The 25,456-nt window shown below is 40.5% G+C and overlaps 1 protein-coding gene across 2 annotated transcripts in view; it reads left to right on the top strand.

Annotated features, from left to right (window-relative positions):
• Positions 1–20,794, top strand: part of UBL3 (ubiquitin like 3) — a 40,040-nt gene extending 19,246 nt beyond the window's left edge. For both annotated transcript variants that reach the window (XM_083499033.1, XM_083499032.1), the window contains 4 exons: positions 10,884–10,992; positions 15,411–15,497; positions 17,836–17,913; positions 18,207–20,794. In XM_083499033.1, the coding sequence (XP_083355159.1) occupies positions 10,884–10,992; positions 15,411–15,497; positions 17,836–17,913; positions 18,207–18,259 (327 nt within the window). In that variant the 3' untranslated portion in view covers positions 18,260–20,794. The remainder of the gene's footprint in view (positions 1–10,883; positions 10,993–15,410; positions 15,498–17,835; positions 17,914–18,206) is intronic.
• The last annotated feature ends 4,662 nt before the right edge of the window (positions 20,795–25,456 follow it).

The raw sequence follows: 25,456 nt of genomic DNA on the forward strand, positions 1-25,456 counted from the left end.
TGGCACTAAAGGCTGGGCCAAACTACTTTTCCCTGCCCTCACACTTGCTACACAGCTATGGTGGCTGTTGTTGCTGAATGTCACACAAGAAGAGCGGCATGTAGAGAAGACCATATTTGCATACTCTCTTTTGCCTTCTTTCTTGCCCACATGCACAACTTTTTTCCTCATGCAAACAAGGCTTAATTAAACCCTAGTCTAGACCACAGCAGTTTCAAAGTCAAGTAATGTAACGTGCAAAAGTTTCTGTTAGTGCATACAACAAGTTGCTGCATATGTTTTTGTTGTAACAAAATTGCTCCTAAGAGTGAGTACTGACAAAATAGTAGCCATCCAGACACTACTGGGAAGCAGTAGGAAGGGTTTGCGAATACAGTGGTACCTCTGGATATGCACACCTCTGGTTGCGTATCCTTCAGGATGCGAATGCGGCAAACCCATAAGTATTTTTCCAGGTTTCGCCACATGCGCAGAAGCGCTCTACCGCCACGCGCGCATGCGCAGAAGTGGTCCCTCCGGTTGTGGAAACCTCGGGATCCAGCTGGAGCTCCGGAACAGATGCCGTCCGCAACCAGAGGTACCACTGTACCTGGAGGAACCCCCTGGAGTTTTCCAAAATGCAGAAAAAAATTTTTTTTGTGGGGAGGCAGATGGAATCATAGAATCATAAAAGTTGGAAGGTACCCCCAAAGGCCATCTAGTCCAATCCCCTGCAATGCAGGAACTAAAGCATCCATGACAGATGACCAACAAAAATCTCTGCTTAAAAATCTCCACTGTCCAATGGCTCTTACTTTCACAAAGTTCTTCCTCATGTAACGTTCTTCCTCCTGTAATAGGGATAGCATCCCCCAAACATCCCAGTAAACACTGAGCATACTTTACTTGGTGGCTATAGAACATTGAGTGTCTGATTGGGGGGCGGGAGATGAGGACTGGAGTATTCTGAAAGAGGGCACAGTTGGCTGGCTAGAACCCTGAACAGGCACAGCCCACATTGAAACATTTTGTTGCTAGTTCCATTTGTGTTTCTTGAATACATTCCATATGATTACTCACAATCTGAATTACATGTGCACCCCTGACCAGTTCCAGTTTTTACATATCACATGCTTAGGCAAGTCTGGGTTTGGTTCATTTTATATTCCATTTGAAAATTGTTGGTATCTTCCTCATTGAATCTGCCTGACAATATAGGCTTTTTTATAATATCCAGAGATACAGGAGTGTTTGTTTTGTGATTCAATACTAGTAAGGGGCACATTAATTAGTCTTCACAATCTCACAGTACTTATTTTAATTGAGTCTCTCTCTCTACCTGTCTGACCAATACACAAAAAATCTACACAATGGTCATCCTAGTGGAAGGTCCTGCACTTTGGAAATGTGTCAATGATCACTTCAGTATTACCTCACCTGATGTATGAATTCTAAGTGGAGGTTAGCCAGGCTTAGCTGCAATCTCAGGTAGCATTATGATAATGCATATGTATATGCATGCATGCATGCATGTATATGTATGTATATTGCATTACTCTGAGGCTTCTGTGGTCTAGACTGCAGTAGATAATCATAATCGTTCTTTCCTCTGCAGTGTAAATAGCCCCTGAGTGATTTCTGTGACGCATTTAGGGAGGAAGGTGAAGGCTCTTGGCTTAGTTCATGCATCAAAAACTAATTAAGTTGTGAACTGTTACTGCTGAGGCAGATATTACAAACATCCTTAGGTTTAGACAGAGGAAAACCTCTGTTCATTGTTACAATACAGTTTGTTACCATTACAAAATCTGAAATTATCAGAAGTCTTATGGGAAACTCTCTGTAATGTTCCTGCTTCAGTAATCTTCAAATGAGCTAGCATTTGGGGAAGATAAATGGCATAGCATCGTTGAAGGCCCTTGTGATCTGCTCCCCTGTCCACTTCAGGCCAAGCACTATGTCATGATATCACATTTCTTCTTGAGTGCTCTGGAGTCTTGAAAAATTGTTGTGCATCTTATTCTGTTCAGGGTTGTGAACAGCAGGTAAAGCTAGACTGTATTGGTCCAGAATTTGAATGAAACAGCTTGAGGGCGACTAATTTGAATGAGTTAAGAGATCCTAGAAAGCCTACCTACACCTCAGTTGGGGATCAGTTGTTGGGAGGCTAGTCCTTTAAAGATCTATGCCTAGAGTTTTGAGTCTTGTAATCTGCTGTCCAGTAGCTGAGACTTGTACAGTACAGTCATGGGATAAATAACCCTATCTTGAATATTAAAAGTATTTTGGCTCAATTTCTTTCATTTTCTTCTAGTAAATGTCTTGTAATTTTTTTTTTTAAGTCTGAGCTTTAAAAGTACATTGTTATTCCATAATGCTTTACTGCTGTTCTAATAAAATCAATTTAATGGAACATTTGAAGCTGTGTTATATGGAGTCAGCTCATTGGCCCACTTAACCTGGTGTTTCCTATTTTAGGAATGGCTTTCAAGGCTCCAAGCAGAGATCTATAGTGTGCCCACAACTTAATTGTGCAGGTACTCCCCCCACCCTGCTCTGTCTCCCAAAAATGCTTCTGTAGTTAAAATATAAACATATCAGTGTACAATGTCTCTTTGATCCTATACATAGATTTCATTTTTCCAACAATGGAGATTGAGGCAGTTTTGCTCATGACAGGATTTCTCAAATAGACTAATAAGACTCTGGCCTGGGGCCCATGTTAAATAAAGCCTGTGGTTTTCATAATATGGGGCTGGTTTTGATGATGCCAGCACTGAAGGGGGGAGAGTTTATTTAATGAATCATTCAGGGTCCAATTTTCATGTGTTCTCTGATAGTGTATAGCAGGCACGTCCAACAGGTAGATCGTTATCTACCGGTAGATCACTAGACATCTGTGGTAGATCACTGGTAGATCAGTGGCTCCCCCCAAAGAAGCTGAACAACTTTGGCTCCCCTAAAAAAAGCTCAACATTTTGGCCCTTCACCCCCCAAAAAATGGGCCTTCCCTTCTCCCTAAAAGAAGCTCAACAAGTTTGACCTGAACCCCCCACAACAGGGCTTTCCTTCCTAAAAAAAACTCAAAAGCTTTGACCTGAACCCCCTAAAAGGGGGTAGTTCACTGCCAGTCTTTAATTCTGTGAGTAGATTGCAGTCTCTTGGGAGTTGGCTACCCCTGAAGTATAGGAACTGGAGTAGGGCTAAGCCACAGGACCAACTGCCATAGTACAGGATGGGCTCATCATACTTATGTGGATGATACCTACCTCTACTTCTCCATCCTACCTGAAACAGATTGAAGCTGTGATGATGCTGAGCTGTTGTCTGGAAGCAGTGATGGGCTGGATGAGGGCCAGCAAACTGAAATTGAATCCTCACAAGTTGAAGGTGGTGGTGGTAGCTGACTTCTGTGTCTTGGGAATTGAGTAACTAGCCTGCTCTAGGCAGAATCTCCCTGTCTCTGGAGGAGCAGGTCTGTACCTTGGGAATGCTCCTGGATCCAGTATTGTCATTGGAGGCCCAAGTTGCTTCTAACTTGGATTAGTTTGCTAGCTACTGTTCCTGGAAAGAGATAGTCAGGCCACAGAGCTGTATGCTCTGGTAAACTTGTGTGTTAATTACTCCATTGCAGTCTGTGTGGGGTTGCCTTAGAAGATAGTCCTCGAAACTTTAGCTAGTGTAGAACGCTGCTACTAGAATACTTATTACAACATTTTTGTGGGATCATATTACAGCTACTGTGCAAGATCTGCACAGGATGCCCATACATCACCAGACCCAATTTAAGATATTAAGGATGGCGTGTAAGGCCCTAAATAGCTTGGGATCCAAGTATTTGGTGGACCATCTTTCCCTCTATTAGCCAACCCAGACCCTGAGATCAGTGGAGGGGGCCTTTCTCAGGGACTCACTGGCATATTTGGGCCTTATTTGTAGTGCCTCCCCAACTATGGAATCCCTTCTGGAGGCATGGATGGCTCTATGACTATTGGACTCCTGACACTTAAGTTAAAACACATTTGTTCACCCAGGCCTTTATTGGTGTTGGTTTATTTAAGAGACTGCTGTGATGGGAGTATTATGTCTGCTGTCGTACTTGTGTTAACTTGAGAAGTGTGATAATCCTATAATTTTAATTGTGTGTGTTTGTTTGTAAACTGCCTTGAGAACTTTGGATGGAGAGCAGCCTATAAGTTAAATAGTGATACTTTATAGAATCTTTTGTGCATGTGCATGAGAATTCTTTGATTCTACAATACTAATAAATAAATGAGACATTAATAATAAATTAGATATCCTAGCTCTCTGTGGCACCACTGAGTGACAGCATCACTTGTCACAGGTTGATACAAATTGGCCATATTCTGTTAAATAGCTGCTGAAGCCTTGGAAAACTCAAGACAATAGGTTGGTTGATAGCAAATGCTTGTATAACAAATGTACCCTTCTTTCCTTTAAAAGCACCAGATCTCCTTACAGCTTTGTGTAGTATGTGACAGACAATTTTGAAAATAATAGCCTATTTTCAGTTTCATGTGCATTTAGAGCAGCTATTCCTTGTATACTGAATACATGTTGTATCTGTTGCATTTGTGGCCTCAAAGGAGATGTGGGTGTAAAATTCTAAATGTAACTTGGTTTGGGTGTACCACAGTTTTCTGAGAAATGGCATATGTGTAATTTCGAATGAAACTGACATTATGAACAGAAGTGTGTGAAAAGTGGTGGGTTTACACTTCTCTCCCCCCCCCCCCAAATCAAAGAAACAAGATTTTTGGAACCTGGCAACTTTTAACATCCTGATATATGGATTTTGAGGTCAGTTTGAACCTCAAAATTTCAGAATTGAAATTTGGCAGAGATTCAAAAAAAGCTGTCTTGAATAAAGCAGTGAAAATGTACCATATTGTATGTCAGATTTTAAACTATGCTGGCCGATGCTGCATGCAGCTGTCAAATGGTCAATGCATGCTGTTGATAAAATATTTATTGAATGCGAACTATTTGCTGAATACTTAGAGGATGTTTCTGTCAAAATTCACAAAAGAGAATTTGGGTGGGGAAACTTGGTTTTTGTTGTTGTTTTTCTAACGAGTACTATAGTAGCATATCTCTCCTGCACCATTAATATTCAGGCAGCACCACTAATGTAATTCCTGAAGAATAAGAAGTGGGAACTTTTGTCAGGAGGACCTTTGTTGTAAGGTTTCATCCTTTTGGCTCTGGAGCCATTGTTTCAAATTATATGCAGAGCTGCTGCCAGTCAGTGTGAACAATATTGAGGTGGATGTGCTGAGTCTGTATAAGGCAGCTAGTTCCTAAATGCTTACCTCAATAATAAGAATAAGAATAAAATAATTTTTATTTATACCCCACCCTCCCTGGCCAGAACCGGGCTCAGGGTGGCTAACACCAATAAAATACAATAAAAAGTAATGGGGGGGGGGACGACAAAAAACAAAAAAGTTAATTAAAATATGGGTTAAAATACAATTTAAAATGCAGCCTCATTTTAGTAGTAGCCCATAAATCAAAACCATAAGGGAAGGGAAACATAAGGGTCAGACTGAGTCCAAACCAAAGGCCAGGCAGAACAGCTCCATCTTGCAGGCCCTGTGGAAAGATGCCAAGTCCCGCAGGGCCCTGGTCTCTTGTGACAGAGCGTTCCACCAAGTCGGGGCCAGTACTGAAAAGGCCCTGGCCCTAATTGAGACCAATTTAACCACCTTGCAGCTCTGGACCTCCAAAGTGTTGTTATTTGTGGACCTTAAGACCTTAAGATCCTCCACGGGGCATACCAGGAGAGGCGGTCCTGTAGGTCTTTGTGCTATTTGAGGCTGGATAATGTGCTGCAATATATGGAGCAATCTCCCTGGATATGGGCAGCCACAGATTCAGGTTCCAGCTTGACATTGAAGTTCACAACACAGTGTTGTAGCTATTTGGCTAAATTTATGCTTGACCCAAGCTTTTGATTGCATCATTAGAAATGCTGGTTAGTAAAACTCATGTACTGTATATGTATATCCAATGTGTGTATAGTACTCACGTAAGTCAACTTGGTGTTTACCAACCTTTTGTTCTGAGAGAAAGATGGACGTAATGCTCCATGAACAGCTGTGCAAAGCTACGTCAGAGTTCATTAACGCAGAGCTTTGCTCCAGGGAAATGGGCAGCATTAGTACCCTTGATTCTCTATGCTACATGTGGCTGAATGTTTACTATGAGCTATATTTAACGCAACCAACTAATTAAGAAAAAGAGAGCCTTCTTGGTCTGTGTTTCATTCATGCCTGGGTTGCTTACTTCTGCTAGAGCAAACCACCACTACAGACGTTTAAGTTGGGCTTGGAAAATGATTTTTGATACAAAAGATATTTTACTCTCAAGCCTAATCCTACCTCTGTTTTTGTTCAGTGGCTTAATGGTTTGAAATTCCTCAAATTATAACTAATAAATCAGATAAATTATTTGTTATTTTGATTCCCAATAAAAATGAATCCAATATTCCTTGACTTCAAGTAGAAAATTTGTTTTTCCATCTTTCACTGTATGCAGTCTGTATAACTTCCACATCACTTTTGTTATCCAGCCAGTATCATTTCAGCTATGCTGATTCAAACAGCATATGAGACTTTGGGTACATCAGACCTTTGAAAAAGCAGATTTCAAATGTGAAGTTTTCTATGAAAAAGCATGATCTCCAGCTTGCCTTCCCACAACCCACCCCATTTAAAATAAAATTAAATGACTGCATGACTATATACATTGGATTTGAACTACCATAGTTTTCTATATGATTTTTGACAAGGAAATGCTTGCTTAAATATTCCTAGTCCCATTGCCTTGTCTGTCTTCAGCAACATCTTGGCTATATTCATAATTTTAATGATAGGATTCTTCCTGGACATTTCTTCTCTAGCAAAAAGGTTATGTATATCCCTATGTCAGGAGTTATGAAAAACTGGTTTACAAAGTTGTCTTGGATTTAAAATGGTTTTACAGAAGATAAATTGAGTGTAGCATGAAGCTGGACAGCCTGACCTAAAAATGATTGGCTGCTGCTATACCAATGCATTTTCACCAGGGTTAGCTAGTCATGTTTCTAGTCCTTGCTGGCAACATAAGCTCACTTCACATGTAAATACCAGATATTGTAGCCCTTCTTGACCAAGGGGACATTCAGCTTGAAACCAGAACAGAAATAAGAAAGTTATGTGGGCTGAGGAAGTGGGAGAAAGAGGTGGAAAAACATAGTCAAAGTAAATAGGGGAGTTCTTGAATCTGCTTTGTATTGCTTCTTCTAGAAGGTGTTGAAAGAGAATTTACTATACAGGCTAAATGAGATTCCTCCCCTCCTTATAAATGTTAATTGAACCTGTTGTGTCTTATTGTTGGTCATTTCCCTTCAAGAGTATTCCCTTTAGTTTCATTAAGTATTTGTGGTTTCCCAGCTTGCCACATTAGTACTAAAAGACGAAATACTTTTAAAGCCCAAGAGGTATGTCATGAAGATATTGCTTTGCTCTTGAGAATTTTAAGCAGAAACAAAAGAATAAATAAATAATAGCACAGTTCATTGTGATTCTGAAGAAATACAGAAATGGATTGTGAACCACATTAAAACTTACATTTTCTCATGTCCTACTGTTTGCAATTCATATATGTGGGTGTGGGTATGTCCTAAACTGATAATGGTTGTAGTAGGAGGGGGAAATAATTCATGATGACCCATAATTCATGAAGCAGTCCACAGCATTGTTAATCTTGCATGAACTTTACATTCCTTGAGATGTAAGTGTGTAATCACTAGGGTATTGTTCTGGTTACAACCAACATAAAAACAGATCTTTTCTTTCAAGAATGGAAGTCTCTGACAACCCTCCTTTGTACATCCTTCTAAATAAATAAAAATACGTCAAGCACAGGCTGTTTCAAATTTCACAGTAAAAGCAAATGTCCACCAGGTAATCCATGCCCAACAAGTGTAAAAGGTTTTGCTTTTCTTTTTGAAGTTCACAAGTTATGTGGTGATAAGTGTCTATTTCTCACCATGTTTCCATGGAGAGCAGTCCAGACTTTCTTATGTTTAGATACCTCTGTCTACACCAGCTTTGCAAGTACCCCTCTCCCACAAAATTACTAGCCTGCCCTTTCCCCCCATGCCAGCTGTGAATTGGCAGAGGAGGGACAGAGCTGCGGCAGTTACATTCCTGGGCTGGGTGAGGCAAGAGGGGGCTTCCCTCTTCTGGCTGCCTGCCTGGTTTCTCTGTTAGGCACATTCAACGGCTCACTCACCTGCTTGGCAACCCTTGTCTCATATGGGTACTAGGCTATAGCTTACATGCAAGGCTGGGGTACGCCACTAGTTTTCTGACTACGTTTCTTGCAAAAAAGCACTGTATTCCAGGTAACAGTGCACAAATGCTTTCCTCCCATAGGTTATCCATGTAGGGGGGAAAATGTGTTTCAGCCCTGAAAGTGCAGTATCTCTTTCTTTTCCTTGTAACTATGATATCTAGGTATTCTGTAGAGCAAAGTTTCTCAAACTTGGGTCACCAGTTGTTTTTGGACTATAATTCCCATCATCCCTGACCACTAGTCCTGCTAGCTAGAAATGATGGGATTTGTAGTCCAACAAAAGCTGGAGACCCTGGAGTATTTTCAGTATAAAAAGTGCAATTCATATCAGTGCCCCTAAATGTTTGTAAGTTGTAAACTCTCTGTGTGAGCAAGACCTTAGATTGGGTGTATGTGCTGTTGCTTTCTGTTTCAAATGCATCAGAACACTGTATTTGGGGCGGGGAGTAGCTCAGTGGTAGAGCAGGCACATGCTCTGCATGAAAAAGCTCTTAAAGCATCTCCAGGATCAGGTTGCAGACGGTGATGGGAAAGACGACCGAGATTCTGGGAGTTGCTACAAGTCCATGTAGCCAGTGCATTAGGGTATATGAACCAGTGGTCTGATTTTTGTTTAAGGCAGCTTCATATGGCCATCAAATCTCTTCTCTTCTTCCCTCTTTTCTCTATCTCTGCTGCATAATCTGTCACACAAAGGTTCCAAGGAGGTTTAGTATCCCGAAGAGTCCTTATGCACATGTGTTTTTTTAAAATTATATTTAAAACAGTTACTGTGGGAATGGTAAAAATGTTCGCTGGCATTATACTGAAATAATTGCATGATTATTTATTTTTTTAATTTACAAATGTTAATGTAGTAATAATCAATGCACTAACCAGTCTGAATGGCTCTACTTCAGAATTTTTCGGTATTTCTGTGATAGCATTCCATTAGACCACAACATACAAACTCATTAACTTTTGTGTGAGTTAGAGCAAGTTACTTGAAGCCACTTGCTGTCAGGATAGTGCAGTCAGCTCTTCCTTGTACCTTCCATGAAAACCAAAAGGGTCAGTGTGGCAGTGTTGATCTGCTCATTATGCATGGAAGCTGCAAGCACAAGATTTGTTTGCACTTCTGAATCACCACTTGTAATCACATATTTCAAAGTTAATTTCAAGGTGGGAATCTGGTCTCTAATGAAATCTGATAGCTCTTGAAAGTTACATGAACAAAGTCAAATAGTAGATTGATTCTTGGATCTGCAAACCCAGTTTGTAATCTAGTGTCTGAAATTGGACCTGAGTAAACAAGCACAAAGTTACTGAGAAATCAGGAGCACGTTTCAGGAAAATGAGACTACAATATTTATAAGTTAAACTGATACAATGAATTAGTTCAAAATACTATTCATATAAGTAACACTGCTGGATTCCAGACAAGCCACGATAAATCTAAGATAAGCAATTATGAAAGTGAGATTCTTCTTAACCACAGTTTGATAATAACTAATAAACCATAGTTATTAACCATAGAATAATTTTTCAAGCTGCTCCAATGTCTTGAGGGGTTATGTGTGTTTGACTGAGAATGGCAGCATGTTAATTATATACAGTATAAATAAGATGGGGGAGGGCAAATAAAACTGGACCTCTTATTTTAGTTTTGAAATATGTCTAGGGCCATGATACTACATTCTCAACATGTTTAAACAGATGTTATTCCTATGCAGAGAAACAGCTGTTCCCAATAAAGGACTAAATACTTTATTTATATCATATGTTAGGCATATATTTATTGTACAGTATAACCAAAAATAAAACCTCGGTTTTAAAATCCTCTGAAGGAGCTTGTTTACTGCAAGGTATGATGTCTCAAGAAGATCAATATCAAATATCTTGTTTTTTAAAAGCTCTTGCTGTATGAAGCCATCTAATGGCATGCTGTGCCTATGTTGCTAACTCTGCAAAAACGTTAGTAATTGTGTTTTTTAAAATTGTACTGGTGCAAATCTCAAAATGCTCTCTAAAAATAACACTTTGTTGTCTGCAAGAAAGAAGACACTAACACAGCGAGATGGTCAGAGTACACAAAATAATAAATTATTTTTTAAAATATTGATTGGCTATTGCCTCAAATCGGGTTCATTTTCCCTTTACATTATATTTATTAATATTCTTCGAGCCAAAACCAGAAGGGGGATGCTTGCTAAACCCTATTTGCTGGGTTGGTGGTAAAGCAGGGGTGGGGTGAGGCTTTTTCTTATCTCTAAAAAGAGCATGTGCAGGATGGGAATGGAAGTTCCCTCCCATCCCCCATGAAACAATAGTCTTTTTTTAGTCACTTGTCTATACGTAATCCAAGAAGTTTTTACTTGATGTCTTTGCTGTTTTTTCGTACCGCAGCCAAAAAGTGACTGGGTTTATGTTTTCTATGTGACATTTGTTTTTCTTTTATTTGGCTACTGGCCTAAAATAATGACAGTTTTATCCCCATTAATCATAAAAATTGAGTTCTGTAATTTTGACATTCCTTCCTAATTATTTGCTTTCTCTTGCAGATAAATTTGCGCCTCATTTTGGTAAGCGGAAAAACGAAAGAATTCTTGTTTTCACCCAATGACTCAGCAGCAGACATTGCAAAGCATGTATATGATAACTGGCCAATGGGTAAGTATTCCAGGCGAGTTTCTCCCACACCTTGTATTCAGATGGGGTCAGCCCTGTGCAAAGCTTGTCTGAGGCCCGGGGCAGGAGTCTTGTTAGAATAAAGTTATAAACTCAAACAGTCTAAGTCCAGCAGGCCCCTGACAGAGCCCCCCGCCTGCTTAGCCCTCTAAGGCCTGGGGCAAGTGAACCCGGCTTCCCCCCTCTACATGGGCCTGGGTGGGACTCTACATGGGATGGTGGTGGTAAAGAATATCTTTATTTTCTGATGCAGAATATCACTGAATATTACTGTGCTGGTAATAGCTCAAAGGGTGAAACCAAAAGTGCCACACTCTTGTATTTGATGTGCTTACGGACTTCTATGCTTTTATATGTATATTTGTACATTACTTAGACCAATGGTTTCTAACACACCCACCCTGGATCACTTGAATATTGCTGCAGGTCTTGGTGGGCCATTTAATTTTTTTCCTGCCTGTTGTAGCAATTTTAATGAGCTATACTAGAGTCTATATGATTTTAATTGCACTTTTTGTTGCTTCTTATATTTCTTTATATTGTACTTTACAATATTACAATTTGAATTCTATGGAAGAGTTCACAGGCAACCCACAGACCAGTATGAGAAACGCCCCCCCCCCAGCTTAGACATTTTCTAATATGAAGCAGTCTAGATTACTCCCCCACAACCCCTCCCAATATCCTTTTTAAAAGCTTCAATTTTCTAATGGAGCTAAATGTTTGGCAATTGTGCATTTTGAAATCTCAGCTTGGAGTAAAAATGTTACTTGCAAACTGCAAATTTGATCCTTTAAGGAGAGTGCAGCCCCTTTCAGAACAGGCTGAACTGCTGCCACCTTTGTCAGATGAATAGCCTACCAAAAGCTCCTTTGTCTTATCTGGACTGAACTTCAGTTTATTAGATGTCATTCTTTCCATGGCTGACCTTGAGCCCCTTCTTGTTCAGCCAATCTGCTTCACATGACTTTGATAAAAGGGAGATAGAACTGGTGTCACTGGGTTTATTTATTTTTATTTTTTCATTATTTAATTTAAAATATTTATTTATGCTTGGGCAAGATTTTTGAAAAGAAGCATCAGGTCAGGGTACAAATGTCTAGCATACAGATAGAAATGCAGAATTTATCAAGGTGTTCTTGTCTGGAGCAGCAAGGCAAGAAACTTGATGAGAGGTTATCACCGACAAGAAAACAAAAGATCTAGGGAGCCGGTCAGAAAGGGATGCCCCAATTTGAATGGAGATACAAAAAAATGATAAAAAGATACGAGGAACTGGAGGATAAAGAAGCAACTAAGAAATGAGAGAGAGAAAGAGAAAGAGAAGGTGGGAAGACCTGGGATGGAGGAACAAGAATGACTAAGCAAGTGCAGGAAGGAAAGGGGCAGGAGGAACAACTGAACCCCATCCTCAATTTTTTGAGAACAAGTGAAATACTACAAGGCTGGAGGCAGGCAAATGTCTGTTTCTCCAAAAAGAATGCCTAGGGAACTGGTTATTGGTCAGCTTGACATCAGTACCTGGAAAGGTTCTAGAACAGATTATTAAGCTGTCAGTCAGTGTGCATTTGGGGTGGGTGGAAGCTGTGATTGCAAAAAGTCCTGCCAGGCTAACCTTATCTCCATCTTTGATAGAGAGAGTTAACTTGCTTGGTTGATCATGGGCATGCTGTGGATGTAGTATATTTGGATTTCAGCAAGCCTTTTGATAAAGTCCCCCATGATATTCTTGTTGGTGAGCTTAGACAGTGCTGCTGTTTGAAAGAAATGTGGCTGCTGGTTGGGTCAAACCCACCCAGAGAGTGCTCCTCAACACTTTCTTGTCAACCCTGGAGCAAAGTGACAAGAGGGGTGCTGCATGATTCTTTACTAGGCCTGCTTCTAACACCTTTGTAAATAAAAGTGCAGAGGAGATGTTAACCAAATGTGTAGAATGACACCAAACTGGGTGGGTAGCTAACACCATAGACAGAAACAAGGTGAATGTGATGTATCTACAAATGTTTAGGTATGTGGTTTCAACATACTTGATGTGGTTCCCATTTTTGTAAATTCAGTGTTATTTTGGGAGTTTATATGTGGATTATGCAGCTGAATATTTGTGTAATAAATCTCACACTGTCTAATAAAACAAGTAGGACTGGGTTGCGTTACTGAGCTATTGATTAATTGTTCTCAGTAAGCTTTGGGTAGCAACTAGGTTTTATATTTTCAAAAACTCAGGTCTCAACCATGGTACATTTCTTTATGCCAGAGAGGTCCCGGGTGCAGCCTGAAATCTGCATGGTACCTACTAGAGCAGCCTTTGCCAACCTGGTGCCCTCCAGATGATTGGAACTTACAACTCTCATCAGCTCTCACCAGCATGACCAATAGTTGGGGGTGATGAGAGTTGTAGTAGTCCAAATATTCTGGAGGGCACAACCCTCAAGCGATTCCATCAACAGTGTCGCCAAAAAAATTTACGCATCACTTGGGAAGACAGGTGAACTAATGCCAGGTGACAGGTGAACTAATGCCAGTGTACTGCAAGAAGCAAAGATCACCAATGTCAAAGCAATGATTCTTCAACATCAACTTAGTTTGGATTGGTAATGTTGTTTGGATGCCTGATTATTGTCTTCCAAAGCAATTACTCTATTCCGAACTTAAAAATGGAAAACATAATGCTGGTGGTAAACAAAAGAGGTTTAAAGACTCTCAAGGCAAATCTTTAAAAAGTAGTATAAACAATGACAATTGGGAGACACTGACCTGTGAGCACTCCAATTGGAGAACAGTCTTTACCAAAGATGTCATGGACTTTGAAGACACTCGAACTCAGAACGAAAGGGAGAAACGTGCTAAGAGGAAGGCACGTTTGGCAAACCCTCACCATGACCAGGGGCACGCGGGTGGCACTGTGGGTTAAACCACAGAGCCTAGGACTTGCCAATCAGAAGGTCAGCAGTTCGAATCCCTGCGACGGGGTGAGCTCTTGTTATTCGGTCCCAGCTCCTGCCAACCTAGCAGTTCGAAAGAACATCAAAGTGCAAGTAGATAAATAGGTAAGGTGGGAAGGTAAACGATATTTCTGTGCGCTGCTCTGGTTTCGCCAGAAGCAGCTTAGTCAAGCTGGCCACATGACCTGGAAACTGTACGCTGGCTCCCTCGGCCAATAAAGCGAGATGAGCGCCACAACCCCAGAGTCGGCCACGACTGGACCTAATGGTCAGGGGTCCCTTTACTTTTACACCATGACCAACTCCCACCTGGAAACCTATGTCCCCACTGTGGAAGGACATGAGGATCCATAATTGGCCTTCACAGTCACGGACATACTGTTAAGACTGTGTTCATGGAAGACAATATTACTTGGCTATGAGTGGTCTCCAAAGAAGAAGAAAGAAGAACGTGGGAAGCAGCACTTGTGGTTTGTTTCTTCCCTGACATCCCGAAGGAAAGAGCAAAGCACTTAACTTAAAACAATTGCTTTCTTTTAACTATGGTTTAAATGTGACGTATGCCCTGGTGACTAAATACAGGCTCCATGGCTCCATCAACCAGCTTTCCACCTCTCCCACTTTTGTTTAACCTCCAACAAGATGAAGCCTACTGGAGAATTTGAGAGCTTACTCACTGTTTTGTGACAGTTTGGTTGACCTAATAAAGGTATTGCCTTGCTGTGGTTCTGGATTCCCCCCCCCCCCCCCGTAATATTAGTTTGTTACTATTACAGTAATTAAATCTGTAAATGGAATTGCTGTTGTTAGCTGATATTGGCTGAAGTGCCTGCCTTATCTATTCATTTTCCAACTGGTCCCACTGCCTCTTTGTAGAATTGAAGGGAAATCTTGCCTGCTTTATAGCAAGGAATAAAAGCGCTCATACTTGTAATTATAATAAAAAAAATTCCTTCCAGTAGCACCTTAAAGACCAACTAAGTTAGTTCTTGGTATGAGCTTTCGTGTGCATCCACACTTCTTCAGATACAATGGACTTCCATTTCATGCGGCTCAATGTGGTGCCTTCCATAGTTCCAGTTACAGATAGGTAGCCGTGTTGGTCTGCCATAGTCAAAATAAAAAAAAATTCCTTCCAGTAGCACCTTAAAGACCAACTAAGTTAGTTCTTGGTATGAGCTTTCGTGTGCATGCACAAAAAATTTATCTGAAGAAGTGTGCATGCACACGAAAGCTCATACCAAGAACTAACTTAGTTGGTCTTTAAGGTGCTACTGGAAGGAATTTTTTTTATTTTGACTGTGGCAGACCAACACGGCTACCTATCTGTAACTGGAAATTGTAATTATGTTTATGCAGTGTGTTGTATAGTCTAATAAGGCAGGGCATAAATGGAGACTTAAAGAATAAACAAGACAGTGAATGCACTTGACAGATCTTTTTGCTACTTTTTTTCAGACTGGGAAGAAGAGCAAGTAAGCAGTCCAAATATTCTGCGACTTATTTATCAAGGACGGTTTCTTCATGGCAACGTGACATTAGGAGGTAATGAAATAAATTCAGTTGGAGCCGGTGGTTCTGTGGGTGATCTTTGTCTGATTTATAAAATGCAAGAAATGGACTTCCTAGCATAGTTAGTGAAGCAAGGAAGCCTATGACAGGAACATATATACCTGGGGGAACACATGGCGCAGCCTTTCTCCACCTTAAGAAAGACAACGCAAGGTGGAAGCAAAGATGTCCAGTCTTAGGAACTTGTGACATTGGCTTCTAAAAAGACCACCAGATGGCCCAAGAGGAGGACCCTTAACACTCTACATTTCATACCATACATTAGGTCCATTGTTTTAAAATGGCATTGGGTTTCTTGGCAGAAAGGCAATATATAAATACAATACAAAAATAAAAGCTTGTTCTTAGTAAACAGACGGCATGATCCCCAGTTAGAGCACTTTGGGTGTTGTTGGTTTTTACTTGGGGAATTCAGCAAAGGCTCTTATTAAAATCAGTGGTACTTAATAAGTTCTCAGCTTTGAGCACAATCCCACCAATGTTTTTAATTAAAGTTGCAATTATGTGTTCCATTACACATGCAATTGAGTACTAGGCTGTAACTCTTTAAAATTCAAAGGTTCAATATATTTAAGGGGTTATTCAGTGGTCTGCAGCGTATCACATTTTAAATTTCTCTTCAGGTATTACTGCAGTAAATATCATCTTGGAAATGATGGTACTAATTACCAGTAGTTAATAGCAGTCCTCTCTTAATTGGAAAAGTGATTTGAGTTCAGTCTTCATATGCCTCCTGTACTGCATACAGTCCTTAGAATCTGTATTCTAAATATTATGCGAATTGCATAACAGTGACCTAAATCTTAGCACTGTGGCTGGGCAGATTGAGAACTGGAATAAGGGGAAGCTTTCTTGCTGTGTCTAGCATAGCCATGAGGTTCCAAATGATTAGTTATAAAAGACTGGAATCACTTGGAGTAGAAAAGCAGTTCAATTGTGCCCCCTTGTGGCATGCACTTCTACCTGGTTTTTACTGTATAGTGAACTGCACTCATTGTCAACTTTTTGAATACTAAGTTTCACTGCAGTATTCATATTCATGATAAAATTTCAGATGGAATATAAATTGAACTTGGGTGTGAGTGTGCATACTTGGAAGTTTGCACACATGTACACTAGAAACAATTGTTCTGGCTTGCTGAGATTAGCTTTCCTAGCAGGTCAAATCTCCAACTAACCAGTTTGACTGTATGCCAGTTTGCATTATTGGTTAATTTCAAATGTGTGACTGCAAGTATCCCAAAATAGTAAGCACAAAGTGGTTGGCCAGGATTATTCAGCACTGAAGAAAAAAGGCTTGTCAGATGGTTTCTCTTATCCTTAAAAGGGGTCTGGCAAATCATAAAGATTTATTTAAACCGCTCACACTCCTTCAGATGAACTTTCTCATTGTCTGTCTTTGCATCTAGCTCAGACAGTAGAGCATGAGACCCTTAGTCTCAGGGTCGTGGGTTCAAGCCCAAATGTTGAACGAAAAGATCACTGCATTATAGAGGGTTGGAATAGATGACACTCTGGGTTCCTTTCCAACTTTGTGATTTTATGATTCTATATCAAGTAAGCATGAAGAATTTCTACTGGAGCAGGGAACTTCAGGGGAAGTGTGCTAAAGTTGTACTGAAATCTGTGACGGTATATACAAATCTGCTAGATTTTACTTGAGCATTTCATGCTTTCTCTGAATTTTAGCCAGTATTTTTATACACATTTCTATGGTGTTGCAGCCTTCTGTTTTTAAACTAAACATGCATTTTAGTACATATAAATACGTTGATGGTGTTATGGTATGGAACATGCTGATAAGTCAAGGAGAATTTAAAACCAGCTGTGTTATCCCAGTTCCATCTCATCCTACTTCCAAGGAACTCGAGGTTGCATGTAAGGTTCTCTCCCTTGTGAGGTAGGCTAGGCTGAGGTAGGAGTCACCCAGTTAGCTTCGTGACTGAGTGGATTTTTAAACCCAGGTTTCCCTGTTCCTAGGCTGACAAATAATTGGTTTAAGAAACATGGCTTTCTTTATTATCAGAAACAAGCCAAACAAATACTTAAATTTAGGTTTGTATTGACTGTTTCAAATATTGGGGCAACAAAGGACTGGGAACAATATTTTATTCTCCCTTTCTGCAACTTATATTTGTAAGCTGCTGTTCTGAGAGGTCCAGCTGAAGAGTGACTAATTAAAGTGACAAGAAATAAATCAAATGGTGAAAGCTTGCACTTTTGGAAAATAAGCAGTTTGGATATTGTATATTGCTGTATCTACAGAGATGAAGAAGAGTATTAACAAATAATTCTCTCTCCCCACACACAGCATTAAAACTTCCTTTTGGCAAGACGACAGTGATGCATTTGGTGGCTAGAGAGACGTTGCCAGAGCCAAACTCTCAAGGTAAGCTGATGCTTCTAACTTGGACTCGATGGACACATATTCAAAGTATCTGCACTTTGGTTGCAGTCTCATCGTGACTTATTAAAATGTTGTGCTGAGGAGATATCTAAAGGTTTTTGTGTGGTTCTTAGAACACGTGAATTTATATTTACACTTGAAAATGTAACTTCCCTTTTAAGGGCATGTGACCAAAGCTCGTAATGCTCATTCAGAATTATTCTGCTCCTTTGTGTTGCACACAGAGAGTAATATTTTGCACCAATTATCTTGAAAACATTTTCTCTGTTCTGCAGGTCAGAGGAATCGTGAAAAAACTGGAGAGAGCAATTGCTGTGTGATCCTGTAAAAGCTCTGCTGTATCTACTACTTGTGATGTATAATAGTTTTCGTCTTTCATGCCGCTGGACTAGAGGAGACCAACATTGCTTCAAACACCCTTAGGACAAGCCTGTCTGAATCCATTGAACTGAAATATTACATGAACGCTGTCACTTTTTTTTTCTAGAACAATGAACACTTTTTTATTTCTACGTTTTAGGTTGTTGAACAAGCTTATTAATACATCACTTCTCCACTTCTCCAATGCATTCTCTCTCCAAGAAAAGGTTAACTATTCTCAACAGGAATCATATTGCTGCCATAAGATCATCCTTAACCTGAACTTTAACCAATCAAGATTTCTAGATGCAATTTGCACTAAAAATGGTTGACGATATATAGACCTCATCATCAAAAGCTCTTAAGTATTTCAAACACAGAGAAATGAATCAGCACTGGAAAATACTATCAGCAGTCTTATTCTTTAAATTCAGTAACGGCCAACTGAAAGGGGGGGGGGGATAACTACTAAGTAAGTAAATTCTACCTAAGTCAACCTTGGTGGCCAAACTGGCACAAAATACTAACTAAAATTGTCTGACTATAGACATATATATATATATATATTCACTGCAACAAACTATGTGCCTGTAATTTTAAAGCACTCTGTAGAGGGCTGTTGAAACTGATTTTTTTCATTGATATGCACTCTTCTCGTACATTAGTTGAGTGCTTGTTCAGACAGCACAAATAAGTGCAGAGAGTGCATTTCCTAGCCTTAATATGGGAGGGGCAATTTCCTGTAGTTCATAGGCTTTTATTAATGTGCATAAATATTAGAAGACCTCATTTACTAATCAATTTTATGTCTTTGAATATCAGCAATTGATGTTTTTCAATCATTCTTATTCATCCGTACCTTAGTGTCCAGTGTCATGCTTACTCATTAGTGACTTCAAACAAATAATTAAAAGGAAAAATGAAAAAAAGAAAAGAAAAACCTCTGCCATATGATGAGATTTTGTTTGTTTATTTTATGTGCATTTGGTGTTAGTGCTTGCAATTGTATTGGAAATCAAAAACTGGTTTTTAAAGCATACATATTTAGAAAGGATGCCATTCGTTTTCTTCATATAATTTAAAAATTGATATGCTAAAAAAAATTGCACAGCACTAAAGCATGAGTTAGTTTCATCTAAACCTGTAAAAAAATATAAAAGATTTTATATTTTTCCGCTAGGGAGAAATTCTTCCTAGTTGAAATTACAAATGTGTAGAATATATTTAATAAAAATCTTATAAAAACATAACTATAGAACTTAAATATAGATTGGAGTGTAGAATAATACAACAATAATCCATATAAATAGCTCTAGGCTTTTAAGAAAAAGTTGCAGGTTGACATTTGTGTTCTGTACTTGAGTCCATGGCCCTTACAAACGTTCTGTGTTTTCTGAATGATCAACTTCATTTAAATGTAATCAGGTTATTTTATTCAATGTTATTGCTTTGACAAAATGCTTTATATGCAGTAGGCCTACAAAGATATTGTTCATAATGATCAAAATTAAATTTGTATAGAACAGAGTTTTAAAACAAATTGTAAATAGCACTAAACATTTTCTTTCTGCAACCTGTACTGATAGATTCTTCTCTAAACTAAATAAAAGAAGAATATTGTAGTGCACTTGGTTGTGATTTGAAAGCTATGACCTGATCTGTATTGGGCATCAGTGTTTTAAAGTCATGAAGAACATGTACAATGGAAATATCCCTTCCTGATTTTCTTTTTAAATTAATACTTGGGTTGAAATCCGAGGAAGATTGTAAACTTGCTTCAGAACTGGGATGGAGGCATTTTGGATATGCTTGGCCTCAACTGTGAAGGGCTTAATAAATCCACAAACTCGAGTTTACCCACCCCTGGAGTCAATGAATTGATTGGATAACCAATGCTAATATTTAAAACACCGTTAGAACTTAACTTATGAAACTGCATGAGCATGAGAAATCTTAGTATTTTAGCATTCAAAAACTTAACAGTTAATTAAAAAAATGTGTACATTCAGCTATTGGCAACACTGATCGCTAAAAGCTTCTTTAGAGACCCCCTTGCCATTTCTGTTTCAAAAATAGCAGCAGTTTACTCCCGAAGCTTTTATTTTGAAGAGACTGTTAGCAATGCAACCTCATCTTATCCGATGCCTTTAGTTTGGTCCCAGCATCATAAGCAGCAACTCAGTTGGGTGCTATCTACACTTGCTCAGTTTCACATTAATTGTACCTGAAAACTCTGGCAGTACACTTCATTTTTAGAATGACTTCAAATTGAGTTCTGGGGATTTATTTGAAGCTGTCAGGAAAGAAGGCCACATAGGAGTAGTAGAGATCCAAACACGTAAAATAAATGCACATAATCCAACAAGTTGGTGAGAAAATTTTGCAGCAGCTATTGGATAGAATGCTGGTCTTTACAAGTTTACAAAATGATGTGTTAAAGTGGAAATGAGGCCTGTTTTCCCTCTAGGACTACTGACTGATTAAAGAACATTTAGCTGATTCATTATCTGTCATTAATTGGGTCTTTACACTTGCATGCTGCATTTTTGAGAAACTGAACTCGGAGAGAATTGAATAAAGAAGCAATCAACTGTTGGGGGGGGGGATAAACACCTTATCATTTCCTACTCTACTACCACCAGAGCCAAAATAGTCTCAAAAATATACAGCAGACCTTCCTCTAATGTCTATCAATTAGTTTTGCTTGCTTTGTTTAATCAACCTTTGGTTGATAAACAGCAAGGGCAAACTTCAGTTGGTAGGACAGAAAGAAGGGTATATTGTATATTTTTGAGGCTGTGATCTGCCAGTTAAAGTTTGCAGCCCTTCACTTCCCTCCCATCCCTAATAGAAATTATTAAAACCTCAAACCAAGGGATATCTGCATGTCAAGTTAAAGGTAAAGGTACCCCTGCACGTACGGGCCAGTCTTGACAGACTCTAGGGTTGTGCGCTCATCTCACTCTAGAGGCCGGGAGCCGGTGCCGTCCGCAGACACTTCTGGGTCACGTGGCCAGTGTGACATCACTGCTCTGGCAAGCCGGCACCAGAGCAGCACACGGAAATACCATTTACATTCCCGCTAGAAAGCGGTACCTATTTATCTACTTGCACTTAGGGGTGCTTTCGAACTGCTAGGTGGGCAGGAGCTGGGACCGAAGACGGGAGCTCACCCCACTGCGGGCATTCGAACCGCCGACCATGCGATCGGCAAGCCCTAGGCGCTGAGGTTTTACCCACAGCGCCACCCGCTTCCCGCATGTCAAGTTACACCTTTTCAATTAAAGTTATAGCACTGAATGGGAATTTTTTGCCAGCAATGAACTGTGGGAGGGGGACATCTCTGGCCTGATTGTGAATTCCTGAAATCTGGTACAGGTGTTGGAAGGAGACCAGCTGCCTTTGACAAAGAGTTGTGCTTTGGCTCTACTCTTTCTCTGTGACAGGCATGGCCAAACTTGGCCCTCCAACTGTTTTGGGGCTACAACTCCCATCATCCCTAGCTAACAGGACCAGTGGTCAGGGATGATGGGAACTGTAGTCCCAAAACAGCTGGAGAGCCAAGTTTGTCCATGTCTGCTCTATGATCAGTACATCAGTACTCCAAAAAGTTGAGTGGGGTCATAGGAATGCTGCAGATTGTGTGTTACCGGGCTGCTTGGAGGTGAGTAGGTAGAATGGTCTCCTATTTCCAGTAGTCTCTTATTTCCAGTAAGCTACCAACCTCACTAATTGTAGGAAACTGAAGACCACTAATTTACCTTCACCTACCCTTCCCCTATTAATCCTCCTCCTTCCCCAGGTTTGCCACATGTGCCTTATAAGGACTACAGCTTCTGACATGGTCCTTGGCACATGAGCTGGGAGCAACCTCATACCTACCTAGTCTGCTATGTTTGTTTGATGGGAGGGTTTGGCAGGCCCATGCTCCAAGTAAGTTTCTTCTTGAGTAAGGCAATGCTTATGAAACAGTCTCATATGAAACCAAACCATTGGTTCATCTAGCAATGCTCTCTAGGCTTTTAACCAGAGTTTTTCTCAGCCCTACCTGGAGATGTCAGAGACTGAGGACTACCTGTATGGAAAGCAGGACACTGAGTCACACGGACACCATCCTAATCCATAGGGGTCATTGAAAGAATATTGCTGATGCTTAAGGTGCTGGATGGAGAAATGTTCAAACTATCGATGACTTGATAAGTGCCCTCAAACCTCAGAATAATGAGATGGTAATATGTACCCAGACAAGCTGGAACCAGGGGAGGGATGGGCAGTCATTCACTTGGCAATAAGTATCGGCAGTAGCTAATCTTGGACAAGCTGAATTGCACCATGAAGTGTCAATTGGGGATGTACCAACTCTCCATTTGTAGCATTTGGCTGACAAACAGGAAATGGGATTGAGGCAAAGCAGAGAGCAAAGCCAACATAAAGCAATAAAAGAGAGGCATGTGCATTGTGCTTGCTTATTTTTTCTGAAGCAGGGATGTTAGGGATGCTATCCAATGCCGCTAGCTAATTGGCTGGAGGAGGCCCGTTGAGAGCCTCTTACAAATAATCCATGTGATGCTTCGGATTCTGTGACTTACATTCCTCCTCTCTTCTGTAGGACAGGCCCTGTATCACCATCTTTTTTGCAAATAGGGAACTGAGGCCGGCAGATGGTGACTTATCTTGTTGAAGGTAGTGCAAGTGTTCTGGTTCCAAGATTTTTAATCAAGGCCAGCTCGAGCCATTTTGCTGCCTGAAACAAGCCAGGACTCCTGCCACTGCAGCACTGGTGGTTGCAGCTTACTCTGTCTCAGAGAAACCATTGCAAGTTGAGCAACATTTCACCAAAGTGCCTAGCGAGGCAGCTGCTGGTAGTTAAGTGCTCAAGTGCCATGGCAGTGGCTGGCAAGGGGGCACATTTGTTTGAGCACATTTGTCTTTCTGCTGCGCCTTTCAATCTGCTGCTTGAGACGTAGCTCATGGTAGGACCGACCTTGCTCTTTATAAGCACAAAAGAACCCTCCAGATTCGACCAAGGACTTGTGGAATTCAGTGCCCTGCTTCCAATAATGGCCAACATGATGCCTTTGGGAAGTCCGCAAGGAGGGCATAAAAACAATAGCCCTCTCCTCCCCCTGCTGTTTCCTAGAGGTAGCATGTGGCCATTATGACTTGAGGTCTTTGATAATCATATATTTCATTAATTTGTCTAATCCAGTTTAAAAACTGAGTTAATAGCCAACACCACGTCTTGTAGCAGGGCATTGCACAGGCTCACTATGCAAGTGGTACCACACACAAGAAAACATAGCCCAAATGAGATATATCATTAAATCTGTGTCTGCATGCACACAACGAAAAATCTGGTGATGTGTGTGAGAGAGAGAGGTCGGGAGTCCATCAGCTGTGTGTACCCTGAACACCGAGGAGATTTTGGTCATGATCTCACAGTTCCAAAACGAATCGTGCCATGAAAAAAACATCTCATGGCAGGTCAAGAAGACCCACCCCTACCACTTCCAAGTCACTCTATGGCCTGCTTTTCCAAAAAGTAAAAAAACACAACTATTTTTCTTTCTTTTATGAGAAATGAATTTTTTTCAATCGTATCATCATGACCACTGACCCTGTCCCATGGGGCTCCTGCCGTTTTGCAGCAGAGAATCAATGGGGCTCCGGGAATGAGTCCATAATGTACGTCTAATGAGGCCATTCTCTATAAGACTTGCTGGTTTAATGCAATCAAGTCCCACAGTTGCTGCTATATTACAGAGGGAGAGAATCGGCTTTTATCTGCCAAAGTAGTTTAGGCACACCATGAACTATCCAGCATGAAACCTAATATACACATTACTAAAAAGAAAACTGTTGTATTGTAATCAGGCAAAGAACAGCATGACCATTCAACATATTTTGAACGTAATGGGAGGAAACTGAGCCCTGGAAACGTTAAGTCAACAAAAAGTCTTCGCGGTCTTCTCAATCACTTGGTGTACGAAATGCAAATCTGGAGTAAGAACGATCCAAAACCAGCAGGATTTTGTTCTTTTGGAAACTAAAAGTTTGCAAAACTCCATGTTGTGAAGCCATTCTTATTGCAAGAGATGGAATATTCCAACTGAAGACATTTTCCTGGCCATCATCAATCACACCTTTGTAAACCTAAGGACTGGCTGGTATAAAATCCTCTATGTGGGGCCTGGCTTTGAAGGTGCTTTCGAAAGTTCAGCAATGCAGAATGCCATTCCCTGTCTCCTGGTTGGAATAAAGAGGTGGGAACATGTCCAAGGTATTTGGAGGCAGCTGCTTCCTTTGTATTTGGAAACTACCTGGAGGGCGGAATATGCTCTCCAAAATCCCCCCTGTGGAAGATGATTAATTTTCGTGGCAGACAATTACATTGACTCCTTCCAATTACACAAAAGTAGCATTGCCTGTTTCATGAGTGCTGCAATAAATCTCCCTAACGGATTCCCCTTCAGGCTCAGGATATACCTGTCATAACTTAAATTCCGTTCCTCTTGAGCTTTAGAAAAATCGTTGTGCTGGGATTCACCTAGTTCAGGGAGGGGGAAGTCTCTTACATCTTGGTTCCTTATACTGTAATCCTTCGCCTGTTAAGTCCTACTGTATCCATGGGACTTCTCCCTACCTAGGAGGGCTAACTTAAGGCCCTAGTAAATATGGTTTGGACTGCAGACTTGTGGAGGCAGTGCTTGAATCTATCAGGAGGCCAGAAGGGGAAATTTAGGGGACATTATTTTACTATCATTTTGGGGAGTTGGGGATGGTGCTTGTGAATTTAATACCCCTTTCCCCCAGAATTCAAAAACTGGTTTCAAGTCGCAATTTGCCAGTGTTTAGGGACAAGAGCAGATAATCCAGTCCAGGACAAGGGGAATCTCCATGTCATGATATGAAAAAACTTCAGCTGTTGATTTCAGCATATCAGGCTGCTGTTCAAGGCACAAAGGCCAGGCTCCCATCGCCACCCCTGGCCTGTTGGTAGCCCTGAAGATCCCATTCCCAGAGTACAGTGGGGTAGGATTACACAAAGACAACATATGGGATGGGCCTATGAATATAACTGTGGAAAGGTACCCTAAGATTCAGTAGAAGCAGAAGTACATTAGGGGTTTAAAACACAGCAAGGTTGTGTGTGCCCCCCTCTGGC

Source organism: Podarcis liolepis (assembly GCF_965112155.1).
Source record: "Podarcis liolepis genome assembly, chromosome: 4".
Classification (NCBI taxonomy): Eukaryota; Metazoa; Chordata; class Lepidosauria; order Squamata; family Lacertidae; genus Podarcis; species Podarcis liolepis.